Source organism: Bufo gargarizans, chromosome 2 (assembly GCF_014858855.1).
Source record: "Bufo gargarizans isolate SCDJY-AF-19 chromosome 2, ASM1485885v1, whole genome shotgun sequence".
NCBI lineage: Eukaryota > Metazoa > Chordata > Amphibia > Anura > Bufonidae > Bufo > Bufo gargarizans.
Genome location: NC_058081.1, coordinates 29,931,098 through 29,955,681, shown reverse-complemented (window position 1 = coordinate 29,955,681; position 24,584 = coordinate 29,931,098). Strand labels below are relative to the sequence as shown.

Sequence of the window (24,584 nt, the reverse complement as noted above, 5' to 3'; positions counted from 1 at the left end):
GGGTGTTAGGTAGTGTGATAGGAATTACTGTTTCTTTGCTGTCCATACATACATGCTACAGACATAGTGCTGTAATGTCACAACAATACTTAGTGCACCAATCAGTAATATCTACTCAGACCTGCTAAAATGTGAAGTTGCACGTATTGCAGGAAAATATTTGCATAATTAATTGCCGATTAACCACCTCCGGACCGCTTAACGCAGATGTGCGTTCCGGAGGTGGCAGCTCTGCGCAGAGTCACGCATATACGCGTCATCTCGCGAGAGCCGGGATTTCCTGTGAACGCACGCACACAGGCGCGCGCGCTCACAGGAACGGAAGGTAAGCGAGTGGATCTCCAGCCTGCCAGCGGCGATCGCTCGCTGGCAGGCTGGAGATGTGATTTTTTTAACCCCTAACAGGTATATTAGACGCTGTTTTGATAACAGCGTCTAATATACCTGCTACCTGGTCCTCTGGTGGTCCCTTTTGTTTGGATCGACCACCAGAGGACACAGGTAGCTCTGTAAAGTACCACAAAACACTACACTACACCCCCCCCCCGTCACTTATTAACCCCTTATGAACCACTGATCACCCCTGATCACCCCATATAGACTCCCTGATCACCCCCCTGTCATTGATCACCCCCCCTGTCATTGATCACCCCCCTGTAAGGCTCCATTCAGACGTCCGTATGCGTTTTGCGGATCCGATCCATGTATCCGTGGATCCGTTAAAAATCATACGGACGTCTGAATGGAGCCTTACAGGGGGGTGATCAATGACAGGGGGGTGATCAATGACAGGGGGGGTGATCAATGACAGGGGGGTTATCACCCCATATAGACTCCCTGATCACCCCCTGTAAGGCTCCATTCAGACATTTTTTTGGGCACAAGTTAGCGGAAATTTTTTGTTTGTTTTTGTTTTTGTTTTTTCTTACTAAGTCTCATATTCCACTAACTTGTGTCAAAAAATAAAATCTCCCATGAACTCACCATACCCCTCACGGAATCCAAATGCGTAAAATTTTTTAGACATTTATATTCCAGACTTCTTCTCACGCTTTAGGGCCCCTAAAATGCCAGGGCAGTATAAATACCCCACATGTGACCCCATTTCGGAAAGAAGAAACCCCAAGGTATTCCGTGAGGGGCATATTGAGTCCATGAAAGATTGAAATTTTTGTCCCAAGTTAGCGGAAAGGGAGACTTTGTGAGAAAATACAAAAAAAATCAATTTCCGCTAACTTGTGCCAAAAAAAAATAAAAATCTAGGAACTCGCCATGCCCCTCACGGAATACCTTGGGGTGTCTTCTTTCCAAAATGGGGTCACATGTGGGGTATTTATACTGCCCTGGCATTTTAGGGGCCCGAAAGCGTGAGAAGAAGTCTGGGATCCAAATGTCTAAAAATGCCCTCCTAAAAGGAATTCGGGCCGCTTTGCGCATCTAGGCTGCAAAAAAGTGTCACACATGTGGTATGTGTTTTGGGGTGTCATTTTACATATACCCATGCTGGGTGAGATAAATATCTTGGTCAAATGCCAACTTTGTATAAAAAAATTGGAAAAGTTGTCTTTTGCCAAGATATTTCTCTCACCCAGCATGGGTATATGTAAAATGACACCCCAAAACACATTCCCCAACTTCTCCTGAGTACGGAGATACCAGATGTGTCACACTTTTTTGCTGCCAAGGTGGGCAAAGGGGCACATATTCCAAAGTGCACCTTTCGGATTTCGTAGGCCATTTTTTACACATTTTGATTGCAAAGTACTTCTCACACATTTGGGCCCCTAAATTGCCAGGGCAGTATAACTACCCCACAAGTGACCCCATTTTGGAAAGAAGACACCCCAAGGTATTCCGTGAGGGGCATGGCGAGTTCCTAGAATTTTAATATTTTATTTTTGTAAGAAAAAAAAGAAAAAATCATCATTTTCCGCTAACTTGTGACAAAAAATAAAAACTTCCATGAACTCACTATGCCCATCAGCGAATACCTTAGGGTGTCTACTTTCCGAAATGGGGTCATTTGTGGGGTTTTTCTACTGTCTGGGCATTGTAGAACCTCAGGAAACATGACAGGTGCTCAGAAAGTCAGAGCTGCTTCAAAAAGCGGAAATTCACCCAAACCACTTTTTTTTTGCCCAAACATTTTTTTTTTATCAAGTGAAAGTAGTGTAGTGCAGAAGTGTAAAAAGTGGCCTGGTCATGAAGGGGGTTTTAGCTAGGGGGGTTAAAGTGGTTAATGCGCATATATTGGAGCACTCTATCTGCATATAAAGCCATTGTAATGTTCTGCCGTGCCAACCATTTTCCCCAGTCTCAGGAAACTTCTAACAGCTTGAAAAATGTAGCAACAGTGACCCACGCCTGTATCGCGCGCGCAATACGCGCATATTACATTGACGATTTTCGCAAGCAAGAAAATGATGGCGAATTCATGATGAATATTCGCCCAAATATTCTCAAAATATCGCAAATTCGAATATTGCCCCAGCCGCTCATCACTAGTCACCACAAGAACACGAAGGCCTGATCCTTCCACGTGGTCCACTTTTCTCTTTTGGTGTGGAGATGGTAGCCCCGAGCGGTTTCTCATCACCCATTGGTCAGTCCTGAGTTTCTGTCGTAAGTAGACCACTATGATGTCAGCGGCTGAGCATGGATAATAAGTGACATCACTGGAATGTGCCTTCGTAATCTCCGGCGCGCAGTGTGTAATGGCGTCCGCTGGACTTGTCAAGTAGTAAATGAGAGTGATTTTCTGCTACTGACGAGCTCTGAATAATTCCTGCTTGATTATTCTTTGGAAAGGTTATCTCTGCCCTCAGAGCTGGTCTGGGAGGAGGGGGTCGCAGAGCAAAGGTTCTTATCTCTTCCTCAGGGCCACACCGCCTCCTTATAAGAGGGTGGCCCACAGTCCTGGAGAAGTTCTCATTCATTCTCGTCACCTGTCGCTGCTGCCCGGGGACCATCCAGCGTAATGCAGCGACTGGCACCGGCTCTCTTGACGCTCCTGTGGCTGTTGGCCATGCACGGCGGTGCCCATGGCAGCGTCAGAGTGCCCACAATCGGGGTGAAGCTGTGTGGAAGAGAATTCATACGGGCTGTCATCTTCACATGCGGAGGGTCCCGGTGGAGGCGAAGTGACCTCATGCAAACAGGTGGGTAGAAGACAGCTCTGTAAGTATGGAGATGTATAGATCTGTCATGTAGTGCTCTGAGGAGGTATCCCACAAGGCAGACTTAGATACAACAACTCTGCAGACAGTATCACAGGTGATAGGCTTAGATACAACAACTCAGCAGACAGTATCACACATGATAGGCTTAGATACAACAACTCTGCAGACAGTATCACAGGTGATAGGCTTAGATACAACAACTCTGCAGACAGTATCACAGGTGATAGGCTTAGATACAATAACTCAGCAGACAGTATCACACATGATAGGCTTGGATACAACAACTCTGCAGACAGTATCACAGGTGATAGGCTTAGATACAACAACTCTGCAGACAGTATCACAGGTGATAGGCTTAGATACAATAACTCAGCAGACAGTATCACAGGTGATAGGCTTAGATACAACAACTCAGCAGACAGTATCACACATGATAGGCTTAGATACAACAACTTATCAGACAGTATCACACATGATAGGCTTAGATACAACAACTCAGCAGACAGTATCACAGGTGATAGGCTTAGATACAACAACTCAGCAGACAGTATCGCACATGATAGGCTTAGATACAACAACTCAGCAGACAGTATCACACAGGATAGGCTTAGATACAACAACTCAGCAGACAGTATCACACAGGATAGGCTTAGATACAATAACTCAGCAGACAGTATCACACATGATAGGCTTAGATACAATAGCAGACAGTATCACACATGATAGGCTTAGATACACTAGCAGTACAGTATCACACATGATAGGCTTAGATCCATCAAATCAAAAGACATTATGACACATGATAGTGCCTGCTGAGGTATTGTATCTAAGCCTATATGTGTGATACTGTCAGCTTATCTGATGGATCTAAGCCTATCATGTGTGATAGTGTCTGCTGAGTTATTGTATCTAAGCCTATCACACATGATAGGTTTAGATCCATCAGATAAGCTGACAGTATCACACATGATAGACTTAGATACACTAGTTTAGCAGTACAGTGTCCCTGGATGATTATATCATCATACATGTTGGGGGTTGTGGTCTCTCACTGGTTGGCACTGTTACCTTCAGCACTGGGGACCTGGGTTTACATCTGACCTAGGACAATCTGCGGGACTTTTATATATTCTCCCTGTGTTTCCTCCAATAGTTTATCAACTTCCCATTAAATTCTTGTCCGCAAATGTTCTATTTTTTTTGTGGGGCCGCGGCACGGAGCAGCGGATGCTGAGAGCCCACGGTGTGCTGTCCGCATCTTATGCGGCCCCATAGAAATGAATGGGTCCGCACCTGTTTCGCAAAATTGCGGAATGGATGCCGGCTCATCTATACGATCGTATGTATGAAGCCTTACCCTGGAAATAACAATCCTGGAGAACTCTGCATTGTGGGTTCCTCTGTTATTTTTGACTAAATTCTAAAAAGGGTGTTACCATTCTCCTTTGTGTAGCCGCGGGTCAGTGCTGAAGGAGTCAGTCTGGGTAGGGACGCCCCTCTTTTACAAGGACCATTTAGTCATATGTTTCCAGAAGGAGTAACAGAGGAACATGAAAACAAAGAGTTCTGACAAAGCAACTGTTCTGCATTACTCCGTAATGTGTACTAGAAACTGTGGCCATTATCACGGTTACAGTATTTCGTGGGCTCTTGACATACAAACGAGACTAAATTTAAAGGGCACTGACCCCCATGCTATACGTACAGCTAACATTCATGTTAAAATATAGGAATTTTTTATGGGGTCTTAAATTGTAGGAGGATGACCAGATGAGCCATCCGTGGAGGAAGGGCAGTGATGACCACTCGGAGCACTAGCACAGGGGTGGATGCATACCTATAAGGGTGGGGTTGCCTTTTAACCCTTTCCTGCATCTAAATAAATATTTGGCAGGATGGACTTCCTGCCCTGCACCATGGATCTACCTCCTGTGATTGGCGGTGCTGCTCCCCTAGAACGATGGTCTCCAGCCTGTGGCACTACATGGGGGAGTTGTAATTTCGGAACCTCAAATTGGCCGTGGCCATGTGTTATAGCCTCCGCAGGGCAAATATGTGGTCAGACATGGCGAATATCGACCACAAGTTCTGCCAACTGAAATTAGCTTTACCTTAAGGGGTTAAAGGCTTGCAGCATAATTTACACTGAATATTTCCGACTCTGTATCTGTTTTGCACATTTTGTGAGCCGTTAGTGTTCACTTTAATGTAAACCACCAGCCGGCCGCACTGATGTCACCTCCGCATGAGCACAAACCACAGGAGTCACTAATGTCACTATTCTGTTATTGTGCTGATCTGGCCTGATCTACCTGCAGATCCAATGCAAAAGACTATCACTCCCATCATGCCTTCTCTTCACCCGCTAGTAGCTTGCTTTCTTCTGCTCGGTTACACACCTCCCAAGGGTGCAACTGATCTGAGCTAATCTGTAGCTCACGATAGTGGTTGTCACCTGAAGCCTTGTCTTGGCAAAACAATATCTTCAATTCATCAGCCTAAGGCCTCATGCACACGACAGACAGTATTTTTTTGCGGTCCGCAAAAAAGGGGTTCTGTTGTTCCGTGATCCGTGTCCTTTTCTTGTTTCCATGTGTCTTCCTTTATTTTTGGAGGATCTCCAGACATGAAGGAAAGTAAAAAAAAAATCTAAGTCAAGTTTGCCATGCAAATGATAGGAAAAAAACGGACACGGACGCGGATGACAATCTTGTGTGCCTCCGCGTTTTTTAACGGACGCATTGACTTGAATGGGTCCGCAAACCATTTTCAGTGAAAAAAATAGGACAGGTTATATTTTTTTGACGGACTGAAACCACGGATCACGGACGCGGATGACAAACGGTGCATTAGCCGAGTTTTCAACGGACCCATTGAAAGTCAATGGGTCCGCAGAAAATCACGAAAAACGGAACAACGGACACGGAATGAAACAACGGTCGTGTGCATGAGGCCTTGCCAACCTTCCCTTCAGACAAAAATTCATGGACAGCCCAAAAATTTTATGGACATACATCCCACCCCTTTAGGAGAACATGCCCCCCCCCCCCCCATTCCAACACCCTTAAAATGCCCTTGAATCACAAACACCCCAGAAGAAAAAAATAAATCAATAATTCTCAAATGTTGCATCCCTGCCACTCTAGTCTGAGTGCTTTGTGATGATACATGTGACGGGCTGAACTTTCTGGCATTATTGCTGTGGCCACGTAAACTAAGACTGACAGGGATATAACCAGTAAGTACAGTGTTGGTAATGTACACAGGTATGGCATGTGACCACTGCAGCCAATCACATCAGCATTATACCAGTGATTGGTGATTGGCTGCAGCAGTAACATGCTGTATACCGGAAAGTCTCCGCTGCAGTTTGTTAACAGAGCAGAGCTGCAGAGAATGGCTCTGAAGAAATAGGTGAGATGGACATTGCATTCACCAATACCAAACATACAAGATGATACAGCACTACATACTTCATACGTTTCCTCATCTTCTTTATTCGGCCCAGACCGCCATGACAAGTTCTTTCAGCCACATCTTCTCTGTGCAGAGTTTGCCAAAAAGACACCTTAGATTCCTCACTTTTCTATCATTATCCTCCCTTCCCTGATGTCCCAACAGTGTCATCATGCTGCTATCGCCAATACTATGTCAGCTGTGCCCCCCAATGTCCCCAAATTCTGTACTGTAGAAATAAGTGCCAAGTCCAACAATACTAGTAATTCTCCCCTAGAGGGCCCTCATTAGTAATAGTGCCCCAATAGAGATAATGCTCCCGAAAGTACCCCTGTTAGCAGTAGTGCCCTCCATATTGTGCCAAATAATTATAACACTCCCCAATAGTACCCCCATTTTTTATCATAGTGCCTCCAGTAGGGCTCACAGAAGTAATAAGGCCCCTCTATAGTGGGCCAGGTAATTATAATACTCCCATATAGTGCCCCCACTAGCTTAAATGCCCCATATAGTCCACTAGTAGTTCAACTATTCCCCCATATAGCCCCCAGTAGTTCAAATAGCCCTCTATAGTGTACCTAGTAGTTTATATAGTCCCCTATACTGCCCCCAGTAGTTTAGATAGCCCCCTTATAGTGCCTCCAGTAGTTTAGATAGCCCTCAGTAGTTTAGATAAAACTGTAATACTGCTCCTATGTACAAGAATATAACTACTATAATACTGCTCCTATATACAAGAATATAACTACTATAATACTGCCTCCTATGTACAAGAATATAACTACTATAATACTGCTCCTATGTACAAGAATATAATTACTATAATACTGCTCCTATGTACAAGAATATAACTACTATAATACTGCTCCTATATACAAGAATATAACTACTATAATACTGCCTCCTATGTACAAGAATATAACTACTATAATACTGCTCCTATATACAAGAATATAACTACTATAATACTGCCTCCTATGGACAAGAATAAAACTACTGTAATACTGCCTCCTATGTACAAGAATATAAATACTATAATACTGCTCCTATATACAAGAATATAACTACTATAATACTGCCTCCTATGGACAAGAATAAAACTACTGTAATACTGCCTCCTATGTACAAGAATATAAATACTATAATACTGCTCCTATGTACAAGAATATAACTACTATAATACTGCCTCCTATGTACAAGAATATAACTACTATAATACTGCTCCTATGTACAAGAATATAAATACTATAATACTGCCTCCTATGTACAGGAATATAACTACTATAATACTGCTCCTATGTACAAGAATATAAATACTATAGGGGCGGAGCCGGACCTTGGAGCTGCATGGCTGCCTGTTCCTGAGCTCCTCTCCCTGGCAGCTATTATAGCCCCTTTTATTAGCTATTTGCTCGGTGCCAATGGGGAAACCAGGCAAGGATCGTCACCCTGAGACACCAGAGCCGACAGGGGCCCGTTCCAGGCAACCTGAGATGGATAAATTCCTTAAGAAACAGTCCAGGACTCCTGCTGCTGAAATCTCCAAGAAGGCGCGGCAGCTCTCTGAAGCAGATGAAGGCTCTGAGGCAGGAAGCACTTCTGATGTCTCTGATTGCAGACCACTGAGAAGAAGCTCCTCACTCTCCAAAGCAGATCTCAGGGACATTCTGGAATCTGCTCTTGCACCTCTTAAAAAGGACTTAGGGGAGATAAAAGGAGACCTGCGACAGATTGGGAATCGTGTGGAGTCCCTGGAGCTAGCACAGGAAGCCATCCTGGTGCATGAGGGTAAGACCAGAGCAGCCCTGCAAACCCACAGAGACTTGCTAAACGATGCGCTGATGCGCATAGAGGATCAGGAGAACCGGAGCCGGCGGCGAAATATTCGCATCCGCGGCCTGCCCGAAAATATTGCGATTGACGCGCTTCATTCAGTCGCATGCAAAATTTTCTCCTCCCTGCTGGGAGCTGAGAGAGCAGCTCCGATTGTGATCGAGCGCATCCACAGGGCCTTAAGGCCCAAGCCGAAACCTGGTGAGCCACCGCGGGATGTAGTATGCGGCATCCTAAGCTATGTGGGCACTGCTGCACTGCTCAAGGCGGGAAGGGAGGCCGACCGCATCATGTACGGTGAGACCCCAGTCCTTTTCTTCCAGGACCTGGCCCCCTCCACCTTAGCCAAGAGGCGCATCGTGAAGCCGCTCCTAGAGGCCCTTAAAGCCACAGCTACGCCATTCCGATGGCTCTATCCCTTCGGTCTGGCCATTTTGAAAAATGGGAGGCAGTATACGGTGCGGACCCCGGAAGACCTGAAAGCAATATGGGGCCCTCTTGGGATTGAACCCATCACAGTTCTCTCGTGGATGCCGGCTGATCAAGGGGACCCCCTGCCTACCCCTCCGGGTATAGATTCGTGGCAGCAAGTTTCACCTTCCAGAGCTGGGAAACAAGGAAAAGGCCGGTCGCAAGCACCTGTTACCTGACTTTGCTCCGGGAAGCGCTGAAGGCGCTTTTGTTCACTCTCCACTGAGTTCAATGTTCTGTGACTTTGCTGGGTCCCAAGACGTAGGAACTCTGTCTGGCTCTGCCTGAGCTGAAGTTTCATCGTTTGTCCATTTGGACTTATTTTAGGTCTTGGCCCACTGCCCCGTTCCCATGGGTTTTGGGCCGGACCCTATGCTTTACTACCTTGCCTGCATGAGACGCAGGTTACGAGCTGTGTATTAGAGCACTGATTGCACTGTTATGCGGGGGTTATATGTCTGCCCTGTTGTCAGTTATGTTACTGATTATGTCCTCTCCCTCACCCCCTTCCTTTCCACCCCCGGTGGCCCCACAGGAGCCCCCCTCTGACAGATCCCGGCTGTTTGCCGCTATGAAAAAGGATCTCCAATGTGTCAGATGCTGGGTGGGGTCACGTGCTCCCTGTCCATGGGGAGACATTCTTTATTTGGGTTGTGTTACTGTCTCATTTGTTATGTTTTTTCTTTTGACTTTCCCTTCCTCCTCTTTCCTCCCTTTCTTCCTCTTACTCCGTCCGTGGCTTTCTAGACTGGATGTCCTCTTGCTCTGGGCCGACAGGCCTCCTCTGTCTTCACTATGGCCTCTGTTGTAGTTGCCTCACTGAATGCCAAGGGTCTGAACGAGCCATGTAAGCGGTCTCAGGTGCTCTCTTTGTTACTGAAAGATGAGGCCTCCGTTGTATTCCTCCAAGAAACTCATTTTAAATCAGGGAAGATCCCGAAATTGTCCCAAAACGCATTCCCACAATGGTTTCATAGCTCTTTTGCCTCGGCTAGCAGGGGCGTCAGTGTGGCCGTCCACAAGCGCCTACCCTTCAAACACTCCGCTGTCCTTGCGGACACTGATGGTCGCTTCTTATTCGTTAAGGGGCACATCGCTGACGCGCCTGTTACCCTGGCTAATTTATATGCCCCAAATAGGGGTCAGATCCCCTGGCTCGTCCGGACTCTTGAGCAATTACAGGCTTTTAGTGAGGGCATGCTTATACTAGGAGGTGACTTTAATGTGACTATGGAGCCAGGCCTTGACTCGTCCTCTCAGAGGTCTGAGTTGTCCCACAAACTTCTGCGACGTCTGAAGACTGCGCTGAAGAAGTTGCGGGTTATTGATGTGTGGCGCACTATGCATCCCTCTGGTAGGGATTATACGTTTTATTGAAACGCTAAAAAATCCTTCCATAGGTTGGACTACTTGTTTTTATCCTCCCCCCATATTTCTCAGGTGGTAGACACGAGGATTGGGAACATTACGCTTTCTGATCACGCCCCAGTATTTCTCTGAGTGTCTATGACAGCTCTTCCTAAACGTGAGAGAATATGGCGTCTTAATGACACATTGATTTCCGACCCTACCAATGCAGCTAGAATCTCCCGGATTATGTCTGAATTCTTCTCTCTTAATGCAGTGGGCGACCCTCCTCCCTCCCCCTCCATCTTGTGGGAGTCTCATAAGGCGGTGGTTAGAGGAGAATTAATTTCCCTGGGCTCGCATGTTAAAAAGTTGCGCTCCAAGGCTGTAGATGACCTGCTGTCCCGCATAGCGAGTCTTGAACTGACCCATAAGCAAACCCAGGCTCAGGCTGTGGCTGCTGAATTAGCGGAGGCCAGGACGGGACTGAAAAACTTGCTCAACGCCAAATCAGCGAAACTTATATTCCGCTCCAGGTTTAAAGCTTTTGCCCATGGGAACAAAGGTAATAAACTGATGTCTGCCATGGCTAAGCAACGTCACGTGGATTCATTTATCCCTGCTATTCTAGATGCGAAAGGCAATAAGCACAAGTCGACTCACGATTTTTTAGTGCTTTTTATGCGGATCTGTATAACCTCCCCACTCCAGACCGTCCTGGTTCGGCCTCTATTGAGCAAGCCACAGATGAGTTCCTGTCTACTCTGAAGCTGCCCTCTATTAGTCCCCTGCAAGCTTCCCAACTAGTCGCCCCTGTATCAAGAGAGGAAATTGGCAAGGTCCTTTCCTCCATTCCTTCAGGCAAAAGTCCAGGCTGGGATGGACTCCCTATATCGTATTACAAGACCTTCAAAGACGTTTTGACCCCTCACTTTCAGGCACTTTGTAATTTCCTCCTGACTGGAGGTTCTCTACCCCCCCAAACGTTAGAGGCCCACATAACTATAATCCATAAAGAAAACAAAGACCCCCTCCACTGTGGCAGTTATCGCCCGATTTCACTGCTAAATGCGGACGTCAAGTGGTGGGCCAAGATACTGGCGCAGCGAATACAGCTGATCCTGCCGGATCTTATTGATAGCGAGCAAGTGGGGTTTGTACGTGGCAGACAAGGCTGTGAAAACACGATACGTTTGCTCCATCTTATGGATTGGGCTAGAAGCTCCTCCACGCCTCTGGCTTTGCTGAGCACGGACGCGGAGATGGCCTTCGACAGGGTCGGTTGGCATTATATGTCACGGGCCCTGTCGAGGTTTGGTTTCCCAGATTCGTTTATATCTGCGATCTTCACTCTGTATTCAGCCCCGTCTGCCAGACTCAAAATAAATGGTACGCTTTCTCCCTCCTTTTCCATATCCAATGGGACAAGGCAGGGGTGTCCTCTCTCCCCATCTCTGTTTGTCATAGTGATGGAGACTTTGCTGTGTAAGATCCGGCAGGATCCTGCTGTTAGGGGCTTGACCATTGATTCTCAGACCCACTTGACAGCCGCATTTGCAGATGACCTACTTATTATGACTTCCAATCCCGAAACATCCTTCCCTAGGCTTTTGTCTCTTTTTGAGGAGTTTGGTTATGTGTCAAACTTTAAAATTAACTATGGCAAGTCCATGGCCCTAAACGTTACTTGTCCAGAATCGGTTAAAGAGGCCCTTCAGGATACTACCCCCTTTCACTGGGCTACAAAAGACATAGTATTTTGGGGTGTGCATGTCCCGGCTCAGGCGAAGGACTTATTTGCTCTGAATTATGCCCCCTTATTGTCCTCAGTTAGGAAGCAGCTGCACTCTATTAAACTGCCGTTTATTTCTTGGTGTGGCAAGAGGAACTACCTCAAGACCTTTATAGCTCCTAAATTTTTGTACCTTCTGCAGGGGTTGCCTATCTGGCTGCCGCACTCATTTTTTGTAGACATCCGCAGAGTTTTCTCCCTCTTTTTGTGGGGAAGTAAACCCTCCAGAATTGCTTATTCGGTGCTGACCAGAGAGAGGAGGTTTGGCGGCTTTGGTCTGCCCGACATACGTTCCTACTATGTGGCCTTTCAACTATTTAGAGGTCTATCCCTCCTCAATAGCACTTATAGTGCTCCAGATGTGTGTCTTGAGCGCTCCCTGCTCTCCACTAGAATGAAGCAGATTCTCTGGGGGCTGTCCCCTTGTTCTCCGGGTAGTTCCTCTTTGCCACTCCTATGGAAGGGTATGTTTGTTGAGTGGGCCAAGCAGTTTAAGGATAGAACACTTGAGTTTCCCATACCGGGTACTCCGCTTTCCTCTTTACAGTTTTATGTCCATCCGGAAGCTGAGAAGCCCTCAGGTATCTGGCCTCTTTTGGCCGAGATCCCTTTAAGTGAGATTAGGTCCCCGGATGGGTCCCTGGATTGGTCCACGGTCTTGAATGACCCTAAAGTCAAAAAAGCTTCCTTCCTACAGAGTTTTGCCCTGCAGAAGGAGATTAAGATGATTAAGCTACCACCCCCCACCACCTCTGGAACCCCCTCTTGGCTGTCTAGGAGACTATCAGACGCCCGTAGGATCCCTAAACCGCTGTCTACCATATATAAGGAGTTACTCTCAGCCTCCCCTCCTGAGCTACATTTCCTTTCTTCATGGGAAAGGGAATTGTCCATCCACCTTACAGACCCGGAAAGGGCTTTTGTCCTTACGCACTCTCACGGCTTTAGCCGCTGTATTAAGGTACAAGAAAACTCGTATAAGCTGCTTACGAGATGGTACAAGTCCCCGGAGTTCTTGCATAGGCTTAACGCAGATTTCCCAAGTGAGTGCTGGAGGTGTAGAAAAGACGTAGGCTCTCTATCACACATTTGGTGGCACTGTGAAAAGATTAAAGCGTTCTGGACCAGTATAGAAGCTCTGATAAATGAGGTGTGTGCTAAGCAGGTTAAGCTGGATCCTAAACTGATCCTGCTTTGGTGCCCTAATGACTCGCTTTCCCCCTGTAGATCTGATCTTCCTACTATGCTCATCACGGCGGCGAGACTGCTCATCCCGCTGCTTTGGAAGGATACTGAACCTCCCACTGTTTCGATGTGGAGGGATAAGGTGGATCAGATCTACAGGTTTGAGGAGCTGGCCCACTGGGAATCTGGCACGCGTTCCCGCTTTCTGAAAATCTGGTCGCCCTGGAAGACATATAGGAAGTTCCCCTGACGGAGTTGGGGAAAACTCCCCTACCCCCCCCCCCCCTTCCTTTCCCTTCTTTCCCTCTCTTTTCCTCTTATTTGTGTTATATTAGATTTTTATTGTCTGTCACATTTGATGTATCATTTTGTACAACATGTGTTGCACTGACATGCATTTGTGGTCACGTCCATGGCTGATTTGTGACTATGCCTTACCAGTGATGCTACGATGGTTTGTGATCGATTGATATGCCTTACTCTTTGAATAAAAATAAATTTGGTTAAGAATATAAATACTATAATACTGCCTCCTATGTACAAGAATATAATTACTATAATACTGCTCCTATGTACAGGAATATAACTACTATAATACTGCTCCTATGTACAAGAATATAACTACTATAATACTGCCTCCTATGTACAAGAATATAAATACTATAATACTGCTCCTATGTACAAGAATATAACTACTATAATACTGCTCCTATGTACAAGAATATAACTACTATAATACCGCTCCTATGTATAAGAATATAACTACTATAATACTGCTCCTATGTACAAGAATATAACTACTATAATACTGCTCCTATGTACAAGAATATAACTACTATAATACCGCTCCTATGTACAAGAATATAACTACTATAATACTGCTCCTATATACAAGAATATAACTACTATAATACCGCTCTTATGTACAAGAATATAACTACTATAATACTGCCTCCTATGTACAAGAATATAACTACTATCATACTGTTCTATATGTACAAGAATATAACTACTATAACACTGCTATGTACAAGAATATAACTACTATAATACTGCTCCTATGTACAAGAATATAACTACTATAATACTGCTCCTATGTACAATAATATAACTACTATAATACCGCTCCTATGTACAAGAATATAACTACTATAATACTGCTCCTATATACAAGAATATAACTACTATAATACCGCTCTTATGTACAAGAATATAACTACTATAATACTGCCTCCTATGTACAAGAATATAACTACTATCATACTGTTCTATATGTACAAGAATATAACTACTATAACACTGCTATGTACAAGAATATAACTACTATAATACTGCCTCCTATGTACAACAATATAACTACTATAATACTGCCTCCTATGTACAAGAATATAACTACTATAATACTGCTCCTATGTACAAGAATATATCTACTATAATACTGCCTCCTATGTACAAGAATATAACTACTATAATACTGCCTCTTATGTACAAGAATATAACTACTATAATACTGCCTCCTATGTACAAGAATATAACTACTATAATACTGCCCCTATGTACAAGAATATAACTACTATAATACTGCCTACTATATACAAGAATATAACTGCTATAATACTGCTCCTATGTACAAGAATATAACTACTATAATACTGCTCCTATGTGCAAGAATATAACTACTATAACTTTGTACCTTTCTCAAATAAAAAGAAATTTGACAAAGAATATAACTACTATAATACTGCCTCTTATGTACAAGAATATAACTACTATCATACTGCTCCTATGTACAAGAATATAACTACTATAATACTGCCTCCTATGTACAAGAATATAACTACTATAATACTGCTCCTATGTACAAGAATATAACTACTATAATACTGCTCCTATGTACAAGAATATAACTACTATAATACCGCTCCTATGTACAAGAATATAACTACTATAATACTGCCTCCTATGTACAAGAATATAACTACTATAATACTGCTCCTATGTACAAGAATATAACTACTATAATACTGCCCCCTATGTACAAGAATATAACTACTATAATACTGCTCCTATGCACAGGAATATAACTACTATAATACTGCTCCTATGTACAAGAATATAACTACTATAATACTGCTCCTATGTACAAGAATATAACTACTATAATAATGTCCTCAGATGCATATAGTTTGTAGGAAAACATTCAGTGAAGCTTGTATTTTGTTCATTAATCTCAGCTCTTTCTGAGCTCAGTAGTCCCAGTTGCCATCTTATCAGTGATGTCTAGCCCTCCCTGCAGTGCTGTTTATGCATAGTTAGCTGTCAATCACTGACTGAGATCAGAAAGAGCAGAAATATAAATGTATAAATTACATGTTTCACTGAATCATTCCCCACAAGACAATATAACAATCTGCTCCGCTCCTCCTGCTCTATAACACGCTTCCTGCAGATTGCACTGCATTTTCATGGTGGCAGGGTCTCTTTACCAGGATACCATCTCCTTGGGACAGTCCTGAATTTGTAGATCATTTTACTCGGTACTTTAGCAATGCTTTTGTAGCCTTGTCCTATCTTCATGCATTCACTCTGACTAGTCTTTCTTGAGAAGAACCGATTTGTCAGTAACCAGGCTTTGTGTGCCTTTATGTAATAGACATGTAATACTCACACTACTCGTACTACTTTTCTTGAAGCATATTTTAGCAAATAGCTCTTGGAGATGCCGTTAACACAGAGGTTCACTTACTTTATCCCCCTGTAATGTGGATTTTTACTCCTTGTGTGTGAAACGAGACCACATTTTATTAGTAATCGATGCAGAAATCCACGTGATTCCAATGGGTTCACATACTTTTTCTAGCATCTTTTGGATCACAGTGGTTACACCGTATCTAATCTACCCTTTCTATGGGCCACGTTACTGTTTTTTATAAAGAATTAATCCAGTCCCAAGACCGCACGTTCCCTTGCGGTTAGATGAGTCGTGGATTTGTCATCGCCCTTTGTTTCCACCCTTGTGTAATGTGTTTTACGGGAAGTAGATTCCCACAAAACAAATTCAAAGTTGATGTAAAAGTAATTGGTTCAACAAAAGCATCTGACATCCAGATCTGGTAACAGGGGTGGACAGGCCACAGACCCTACAGGGAAATTTCCTGGTGGGCCGATGCCCAGGGGGCGGCCTGACCTCCTCGCAGCCGCCGCCTGGGTACATAAGGATCTGATGCTCTCAGCATTAATTAATGTAGGAGCATCAGGTTCTTATGCACCAGTGCCAGCAGCCGCAGGTGTCCTCCTGAACTCAACTTCATCAGAACGGTGGTATGGCAGCATTTTATGCTGCACTGTGATGGGGCGGTGGGGCGGTATTTTGTGCTGCACCATAGTATTGCCGGCCTCGTCTACTTCTGTTGTCCCTGCCTACTTGTGTTGCTCTGCCTTCTATCAATTTGGACTCGCCGATTGGGCCACTTTTAGTATTTTTTTCCAAGGCCACTCTAAGTTCCCAGTCGTGTATTCATAAGAAGCTGCCATCAACTTACAGCCTCTCCATTTCCAGTGATCATTATAGGCAACCCTCGTCTGACAGCTTCTCTATTTCCAGTGATCATGAGCAGCCCTCACCTGACAGCCTCTTCATTCCCTAAATTCACCCAAAGCAGCCCCATCCTGACAAATTCTAAATTTCCAGGGATTAGAAGAAGTAGCCCTCATCCAGTGGTGTACCTCTAATATAGGTAGACCAGGCAGCTGCTATGGGGCCCGGAGTGGATGTAAAGCCCCGCCCCCTGATTATACTACAACAACAATAGATACTGCTTGAGTCCTACCTGGGGCTCCGGTGGGCCCTGCTTCCCCTGCCCCTACACCCCTTTGAACTCTGCTTGCTGCTGTTTATATACAGTACATTGTGCCCTAGGCAGAATCCCCCCCCCCCCCCTTCCCATGTACTCTGCCTGGTGCTCACTAAGCATCAGAAGCAAGCAGAGCTCATGGCAGGGAGGGGGGTCTGCTTGGGTACAAAAAAAATTATAATATTTCTTATTTGAATAAAAAAAATGTTCAAGGCATTTATAGACTACTTCATTCCTTATAATATAAGGATTTGTGTGTTATTTTTAAAGATTTAAATAATTTAGGAATAGGGATGAGTGAACTTCTATTTTCAAGTTCGGCGTACAAGGTTCGGATTATCTAAGGCTACTTTCACACTAGAGGCAAGGAACTCCAGCAGGCTGTTCCGGCGGGTAAACAGCCTGTCGGATCTGCGCTGCCGCTAGTGCACGCGTGCCCCTGGACTACCGCCTTGGCCCCCATGACTATAATGGGGGTGGGGGCGGAGTTCCAACGGCAGCACGGCAAACATGCCGAGAGGCGGTCGGAATAAAACTACGACATGCGCACACACACACACACTAGTTGAACCTGAACAATATACACGCACACACTGTCCTCAATATACAATAAGTAACATATATATAGAGCGCCGATACAGAGGGGGGCATTATATGTACTCCACAGGGGGGCATTGTATATATACTACAGGGGCATTATGTATACTATACAGGGGGCACTGCAGTTTTTTTTTTTTTATAAAATACTGGGGCCACTATAACTTATTACCACTAGGGGCTTTAAAGGGGAGCCTTCTTACTGCTGGGGGCACTATAGGGGCCTTTATTTCTACTAGGGTCCCTATGGGGGCATTATTAATATGGGGGGTATTATTACTAAGCACAATATAGAGAACATTACTAATAAAGGGGTTGTTTTGGGGGGTACTGTCGGGGCCACTATTAACCCCTTAGTGACCACTCATGCGTGTTTTCTACGGCGGTCACTAAGAGGCCTTAGACTAAGGCTGCACGGGTCCCCCGACATGAGAGCCGCGGCCCTGATCCAACAGCCCCGACCAGCAGGAGTGCCGATCCGGGCTGTTTAACACTTTACATGGCGCCCGCCGCATGTAAAATGCTGACAGAGGGAGCGGACTCCCTCTGTCTCCCATCGGCACCCCGAAAATGCGATCACGGGGTGTCAATGTGTGTGAAAGCTGCCTGGGGTCTGATATAGGCCCAAGACCAGCCTTCAGTAATTTCCAGCAGGCTGCACCTCTCTGGCGCAGCCTGCTGGTCAATGTTAGAATAGCATTGCCATTAAAATGCAATGCACTATAGGGATATAGTCCCTGTGGAACTATTAAGTGGTTAAAAAAAGTTTAAAAAAAACACGCTTTTAAATGAAAAATGGCAAAAAAAAAATCTTCCCCCTAATGTTTGGTATTGCCGCGTCCGTAACGACCCGGACTACATAAATATCATGTAAATTATCCTTTACGGTGGACACCGTAAAAAAAAAAAGACAGAATTGCTCATTTACATTAGTAAAGAAAAATTTTATAACAAGCTATCAAAAAGAGCCATTTACTCCAAAATGATACCAATGAAAAATACAGAAAAAGTAAGGCAGCTCTCACCTGCAACAGTAGAATCACCAGAGGTGCACGGATGCCGCTCCTGGGTGCGGTATATACAATAAGAAAGAGAAGAAAATCCAGCTCTCTCCGGTGAAAAAATGAGAAACTTTAATCCAGCAAGTTTAAAATCCATACAGGTGTACAAACAGTCAATGCGTTTCAGACCTCAGAGAAATATGGGTCCTTCCTCATGACAAACGATTTGTCATGAGGAAGGACCCATATTTCTCTGAGGTCTGAAACGCGTTGACTGTTTGTACACCTGTATGGATTTTAAACTTGCTGGATTAAAGTTTCTCATTTTTTCACCGGAGAGAGCTGGATTTTCTTCTCTTTCTTAATGAAAAATACAAGTCCATAGAAATAAAAATAAAAAAGTTATGGGTATTGGGAAGCGGCAATGCAAAAACTTTTCTTTCTTTTTTTTCTATTGCAAAAAAGTAGTAAAATGTAAAAAAATATATATGTATTTGGTATCACTGTAATCGTACTGACCCAGAGAATAAAGATATTATGTTATTTATACCAAAAAATGAACGCCGTGAAATTTATAACGTAAAAACGCAGTGGCAGTATTGCTGTTTTTCCCATCTCCCTCCCAGAAAGAGTTAATAAAAGTTCATCAGAAAGTAATGTGTACCCTACAATGGCGCCATTAAAAACTACAACTTGTCCCGCACAATAAAAGCCCTCTTAAAACTATATAGACGGAAAAATAAAAGAAGTTATAGGTCTTGGAACGCAACGATGAAAAAAGGAAGAAACACGCTTGGTCAGTAAGACCAAAACAGGCTGGTCACTAAGGGGTTAATATTCGGGGCAATCTAAGAGCACTATTATTATGGTGGGGGGGGGGGGACTATCTTCATGGCAGTATACTTTCTATAGTATTTGGGGGCACTGGGGAGCACATAGTGCACAGTATTGGGGGTGGCAGCAGGATGACAATGTTCAGGCATAAGAAGGGGAAGGATGATAGAAAAGTGAGGAACCTTAGGCTACTTTCACACCAGCGTTTTTGCTGGATCTGTCATGGATCAGCAAAAACGCTTCCGTCATGATAACACAACCGCCTGCATCAGTTATGAACGGATCCGGTTGTGTCTTGCTCCGCATCTCAGGACGCACTAAAAACCGCTGCTTGCTGCGCTTTTGTGTGCGTCATGGGAATGCAATGAAACACACATTCTGGTGCACTACGTTCCCTTCAGTTCAGTTTTGTCCCCATTGACAATGAATGGGGACAAAACTGAAGCGTTTTACTTCGGTATTGAGACCCTATGACGGATCTCAGTACCGGAAAGGGAAAACACTAGTGTGAAACATAAGCATCCCTCATCTGACAGCCTCTCCATTCCCAGTGGTCATAGGAAGCATCCCTCATCTGAACGCCCCAGAGGTGCATTACCACCTTTGCACCCTGCCACTATCTCCTATGGTTAACCAAATGTCATTCCGTGTATTTATTTCCAGGTCCCGTAAAATGTGCATTCCTAATAATGTTTGTAACTGTTCAAGTGTAATATGCCTGGTTCACCAGCAGGTGGCAGCATCAATGGCAGAGCTATCTTACAGAGAATGGAGCTTTCCTTTCCATTCTAACCCCCCTCTGTGGTGCGGTGGGCGTGTCCCACTTGCTTCAGGGAGGGTGGAGTTCAGTTCCTAGTTAGTTCAGCTTACCCACTGATAGGGGAAGGCAGCAGGTGCACTTCCCTGTTGGACAAGCCCTTTCTAGGCAAGCTGGAGCACCTTCAGCTCAGCTGGACATGGAAGCAGAAGCCCAAAGCCTCAGAAACCAGGAGTAAAGTGTTCCCTGAACAAAGCTAGAGACAGAGTCAGACCACAGAAAGTGAAGTACAGCCTAAAGAAAAAACTGAGTTCTATAGCCAGCCTGTCAGTACAGCAGAGCCAGAGAGCAACTGATATAGCAGAGATAAGTTTGCCTGCCACAGTTCATGCCAAAGCCTGCTGGAACCAAGACAAAGTTGAAGATTGTTTCTGATGAACGTTTATTCAAGTAAAGCTGCTGTTCAACTATAAACAAGGTCTGGACTCTATTTATTCCTCCATCCCTTTCATCAACACCCCCTTTTCATTTGTGCGGAGCCAACGCCTCACGAAAAACAAGTACTACTTTTCCCTCTTAAAGGGTCCTGGGGGGAGGTGCCCGCCGCATCTCCATTTCCAGTGGTCATAGGAGGTATCCCTCATCTGACAGCCTCTCCATTTCCAGTGGTCATAGGAGGCATCCCTCATCTGACAGCCTCTCCATTTCCAGTGGTCATAGGAGGCATCCCTCATCTGACAGCCTCTCCATTTCCAGTGGTCATAGGAGGCATCCCTCATCTGACAGCCTCTCCATTTCCAGTGGTCATAGGAGGCATCCCTCGTCTGACAGCCTCTCCATTTCCAGTGGTCATAGGAAGCATCCCTCGTCTGACAGCCTCTCCATTTCCAGTGGTCATAGGAGGCATCCCTCATCTGACAGCCTCTCCATTTCCAGTGGTCATAGGAGGCATCCCTCATCTGACAGCCTCTCCATTTCCAGTGGTCATAGGAGGCATCCCTCATCTGACAGCCTCTCCATTTCCAGTGGTCATAGGAGGCATCCCTCATCTGACAGCCTCTCCATTTCCAGTGGTCATAGGAGGCATCCCTCATCTGACAGCCTCTCCATTTTTCAGTGGTCATAGGAGGCATCCCTCATCTGACAGCCTCTCCATTTCCAGTGGTCATAGGAGGCATCCCTTATCTGACAGCCTCTCCATTTTTCAGTGGTCATAGGAGGCATCCCTCATCTGACAGCCTCTCCATTTCCAGTGGTCATATGAGGTATCCCTCATCTGACAGCCTCTCCATTTCCAGTGATCATAAGAAGCAACCCTCATTTAATGGCCTCTTCATTCCCTATATTCACCCAAAGCAGCCCTACCTGACAAACTCTATACTTCCAGGGGTTAGAAGATGTAGCCCTCATCTCTCAGCTTCTTTTTATTGATCATGAAAAGCAGCCCCTCTCCATTTCCAGTTATAGTAAAAAGCATCCCTTATCTTTTCCATTCTCTATATTCACCAAAATTCACCTGGCAAAATTTGCATTTGCAGGGATTAGAAGAAGCATCCCTCATCTGACAGCCTCTCCTTTACCAGTGACCATAAGAAGCAACCCTATTATTAATGGTGAAGCAGAAGCAGTAGACCTCATCTGATAGCATTCCCTATCATACAGCTTTTCCATTTCTAGCGATCAGATGTAGGAGCCCTGATCTGACAGCCTCTCCATTTTCAGTGATGAGTTGTAGAAACCCTCATCTGCTAGCCATCTCCTTCTTTATGACCACATGATGAGCTCCACATAGCCATTGCTTCTCCCAAAATGGTTGCCTCCATAATTTATGCGGCTCTGAGTTCTTTCTGTTGTGGGAAATTACTATGGTACTACTATTCTATGAAAAAGGTAGTGCTACAGTAGGTTTTTATACAACTAGGGATCCTGAAGGTGCATCCACCTTCCTGGGGCGTCCTCCAGCCTCTCAGGATGGTTGACTGGTGCTTCAGTTCCAAAAGATATGAAACCCTAGGACTTGAGCACATTTATAGCATTGGGTCGCTGTGTTATTAGATCATTGTATGGTACAGATGTGGGCTGGATAATAGGAAGGTCCAGTGGGACGTTGCTCCACCAACTAGAGGTGTGCACCATTCTGCTCTCCACTGATATCACTGCTGATTTGGGCATTCTGCTGCTCTACAGTATTGCCTGAATAGACATGGGGACGTAGCTCCTCAAAGGCCACATAGTCTATTATTGCACCCTTTTTAGGCCTGGTTACTTTCAAGCTTTTTTGTTTGGCTTGGAACACAAAAAGTGGAGACAGCAATGAGGTCAAGGCTGTGGCCCAGAAATTAACTTAATCATGACGTATGTGGCTGGGTGAGTAACTCCTCAGCATAATACCCACAGGAAACCATAAGGACAACTAGGTGTGAACTAGATTTCTATGTAAATGTTAATTTCAGAAGTCTGTGTATAATTGCCATGGCCATCGATCGTAGGTTGATTCTAGGTTGGACACCAGAGATATATCTCATCTCACATTCCTCTGGTGGCCAAATATCAGTTTCCTTAGCCTCCATAATGAAGATACATAACTATATTTATATTGTGTGCCTTAGATGCCTAGAAATGTTTGGTATAGTTATACAATAACAGAGTATTTGGGTTTTTCAGGGGACCCCGCAGATCTTTTTGGGAACCTGAGACCCACAGACAGAGATTCGGATGAAGAAGAGATGTTTGGCGAGTGGACTACTAACTTACGACCTCCCAACAATGAAATCATGGACTATGGATCTCCTCAAACCTGGAGAGACACCACAGTGGGCAGGCATGGAGCATCAGAGGACGCCGTAAGGGCGGTGGAAAGGAGAGGAAGAGAGGCAGCACTGGGCTTGTCCAACACGTGCTGCAAGTGGGGATGTAGTAAAAGTCAGATTAGCTCCCTTTGCTGAGAATGAACATTGTCCCCTATCCCGGAAACATCCGTGGATTAGAGATGGCTGGATCACGTTACATAAGAGACATGTGTGTACAGAGTGTACGATCAGTGTGCTGAGCCCCTAGCGGGCTGTGTCCAGTCACATATGTGCCGTCTGGTGTGTTATTTATTTGTATATTATGCCTCTGCATATGGAGCTGTGAAATCCTATCGGCAATTGTGCCAAGCAATTAAAAACAATAATAAAAAAGCAGAAGTGTCCTAGAAGTGTCAGACTGCCTCAATCAAATGAACTGCTACTTATGCCAAATAATTCTGGTGCCCCTCCTTATATAGCTTTACATCAATCCTCCTGACATTGATCACACAACCCCGTCCAGAAAACCAGAGACAACACGTAGCCCATCTTTGCAGACAAGTCCCACCAACTTGAACCTGCCAAGATTGGTAGGGCTGAAATGCCTCACCTCCAACCTTAATTTTTCAACTATGCCTTGGGGAAGTCCACTGTATGATGCAGGATCTAGCTATGCCTTTCCTGAACTGCGGTGGTGGTGTCTTAATATGTTTTCCTCACCTTGCAGCAGAGTCTTGATAGCTTGGTCACTCTGCTGACAAAAATATGCCATATCTTACATATCTTTTGTAGCTTGGGACCCTGTAGGCTTTCTGAAGTAGTTGTCCTATTACATGCGCTGACTCTTGGGTCCTCATGGCCTGAAGTTGCGGGAGCTGGATTGCAGGCTCCCTCACTCCTGACTCTCTACATTCTCACTCTTTGCACTAGCTCTTCCCCTCCCTTGGCAAGAAATCGGACCGGCTCACTCCTACCAAGAGGGGAGGAATGGGATGCTCAGCCCCATTCCTGTTGCCAAACACTTCCAAACATACCCCATCTGCTGGTGAACAAGGAGTATAGCATAACATTACATTAGATTACATAACACTGCAAACCCCAGGTCTGAAGTACTATATATATATATATATATATATATATATATACACACTCAACTCCAACACCAAATGTGCATATGTAGTGAATGGAAAAAGTCTGGCAGTGACTTATCTTCCTGGTAGAAAAGGCATCAGGCATTGAAATGCAACACGCCTGATCCTTATCTCCCCAGATGCCACCGGAAGGACCTGCTTAAAGCGTTGCCTTTGGCCGGTGTGCATCTAATGGTTTTCATAGGGTTTGTAATTGGTTGCTATAGGCAATTTTTTACTTTAGACAGTTTCATAATCTTTCCCTGATTTTTAGGTCCACTGCTTAATTGGTAAAGTTCCTTCATAATCAAAAACTTTGAGGGACCAAGCAGTAGGGGAGCACCCCCTAAAATGAACCC

General features: G+C 44.8%; 1 protein-coding gene across 1 annotated transcript; it reads left to right on the top strand.

Moving 5' to 3' along the window:
- Positions 1–2,323: 2,323 nt before the first annotated feature.
- Positions 2,324–23,251, top strand: RLN3 (relaxin 3). Its single transcript, XM_044282785.1, has 3 exons — positions 2,324–3,158; positions 3,262–3,273; positions 22,971–23,251. Exons 1-3 carry the CDS (start codon positions 2,978–2,980, stop codon positions 23,249–23,251), a joined length of 474 nt encoding a protein of 157 aa, XP_044138720.1. The 5' UTR covers positions 2,324–2,977.
- The last annotated feature ends 1,333 nt before the right edge of the window (positions 23,252–24,584 follow it).

Bases quoted from the DNA above. Each gene is read 5' to 3' on its own strand.
- RLN3 (XM_044282785.1), top strand. From the start codon at position 2,978: ATGCAGCGACTGGCACCGGCTCTCTTGACGCTCCTGTGGCTGTTGGCC.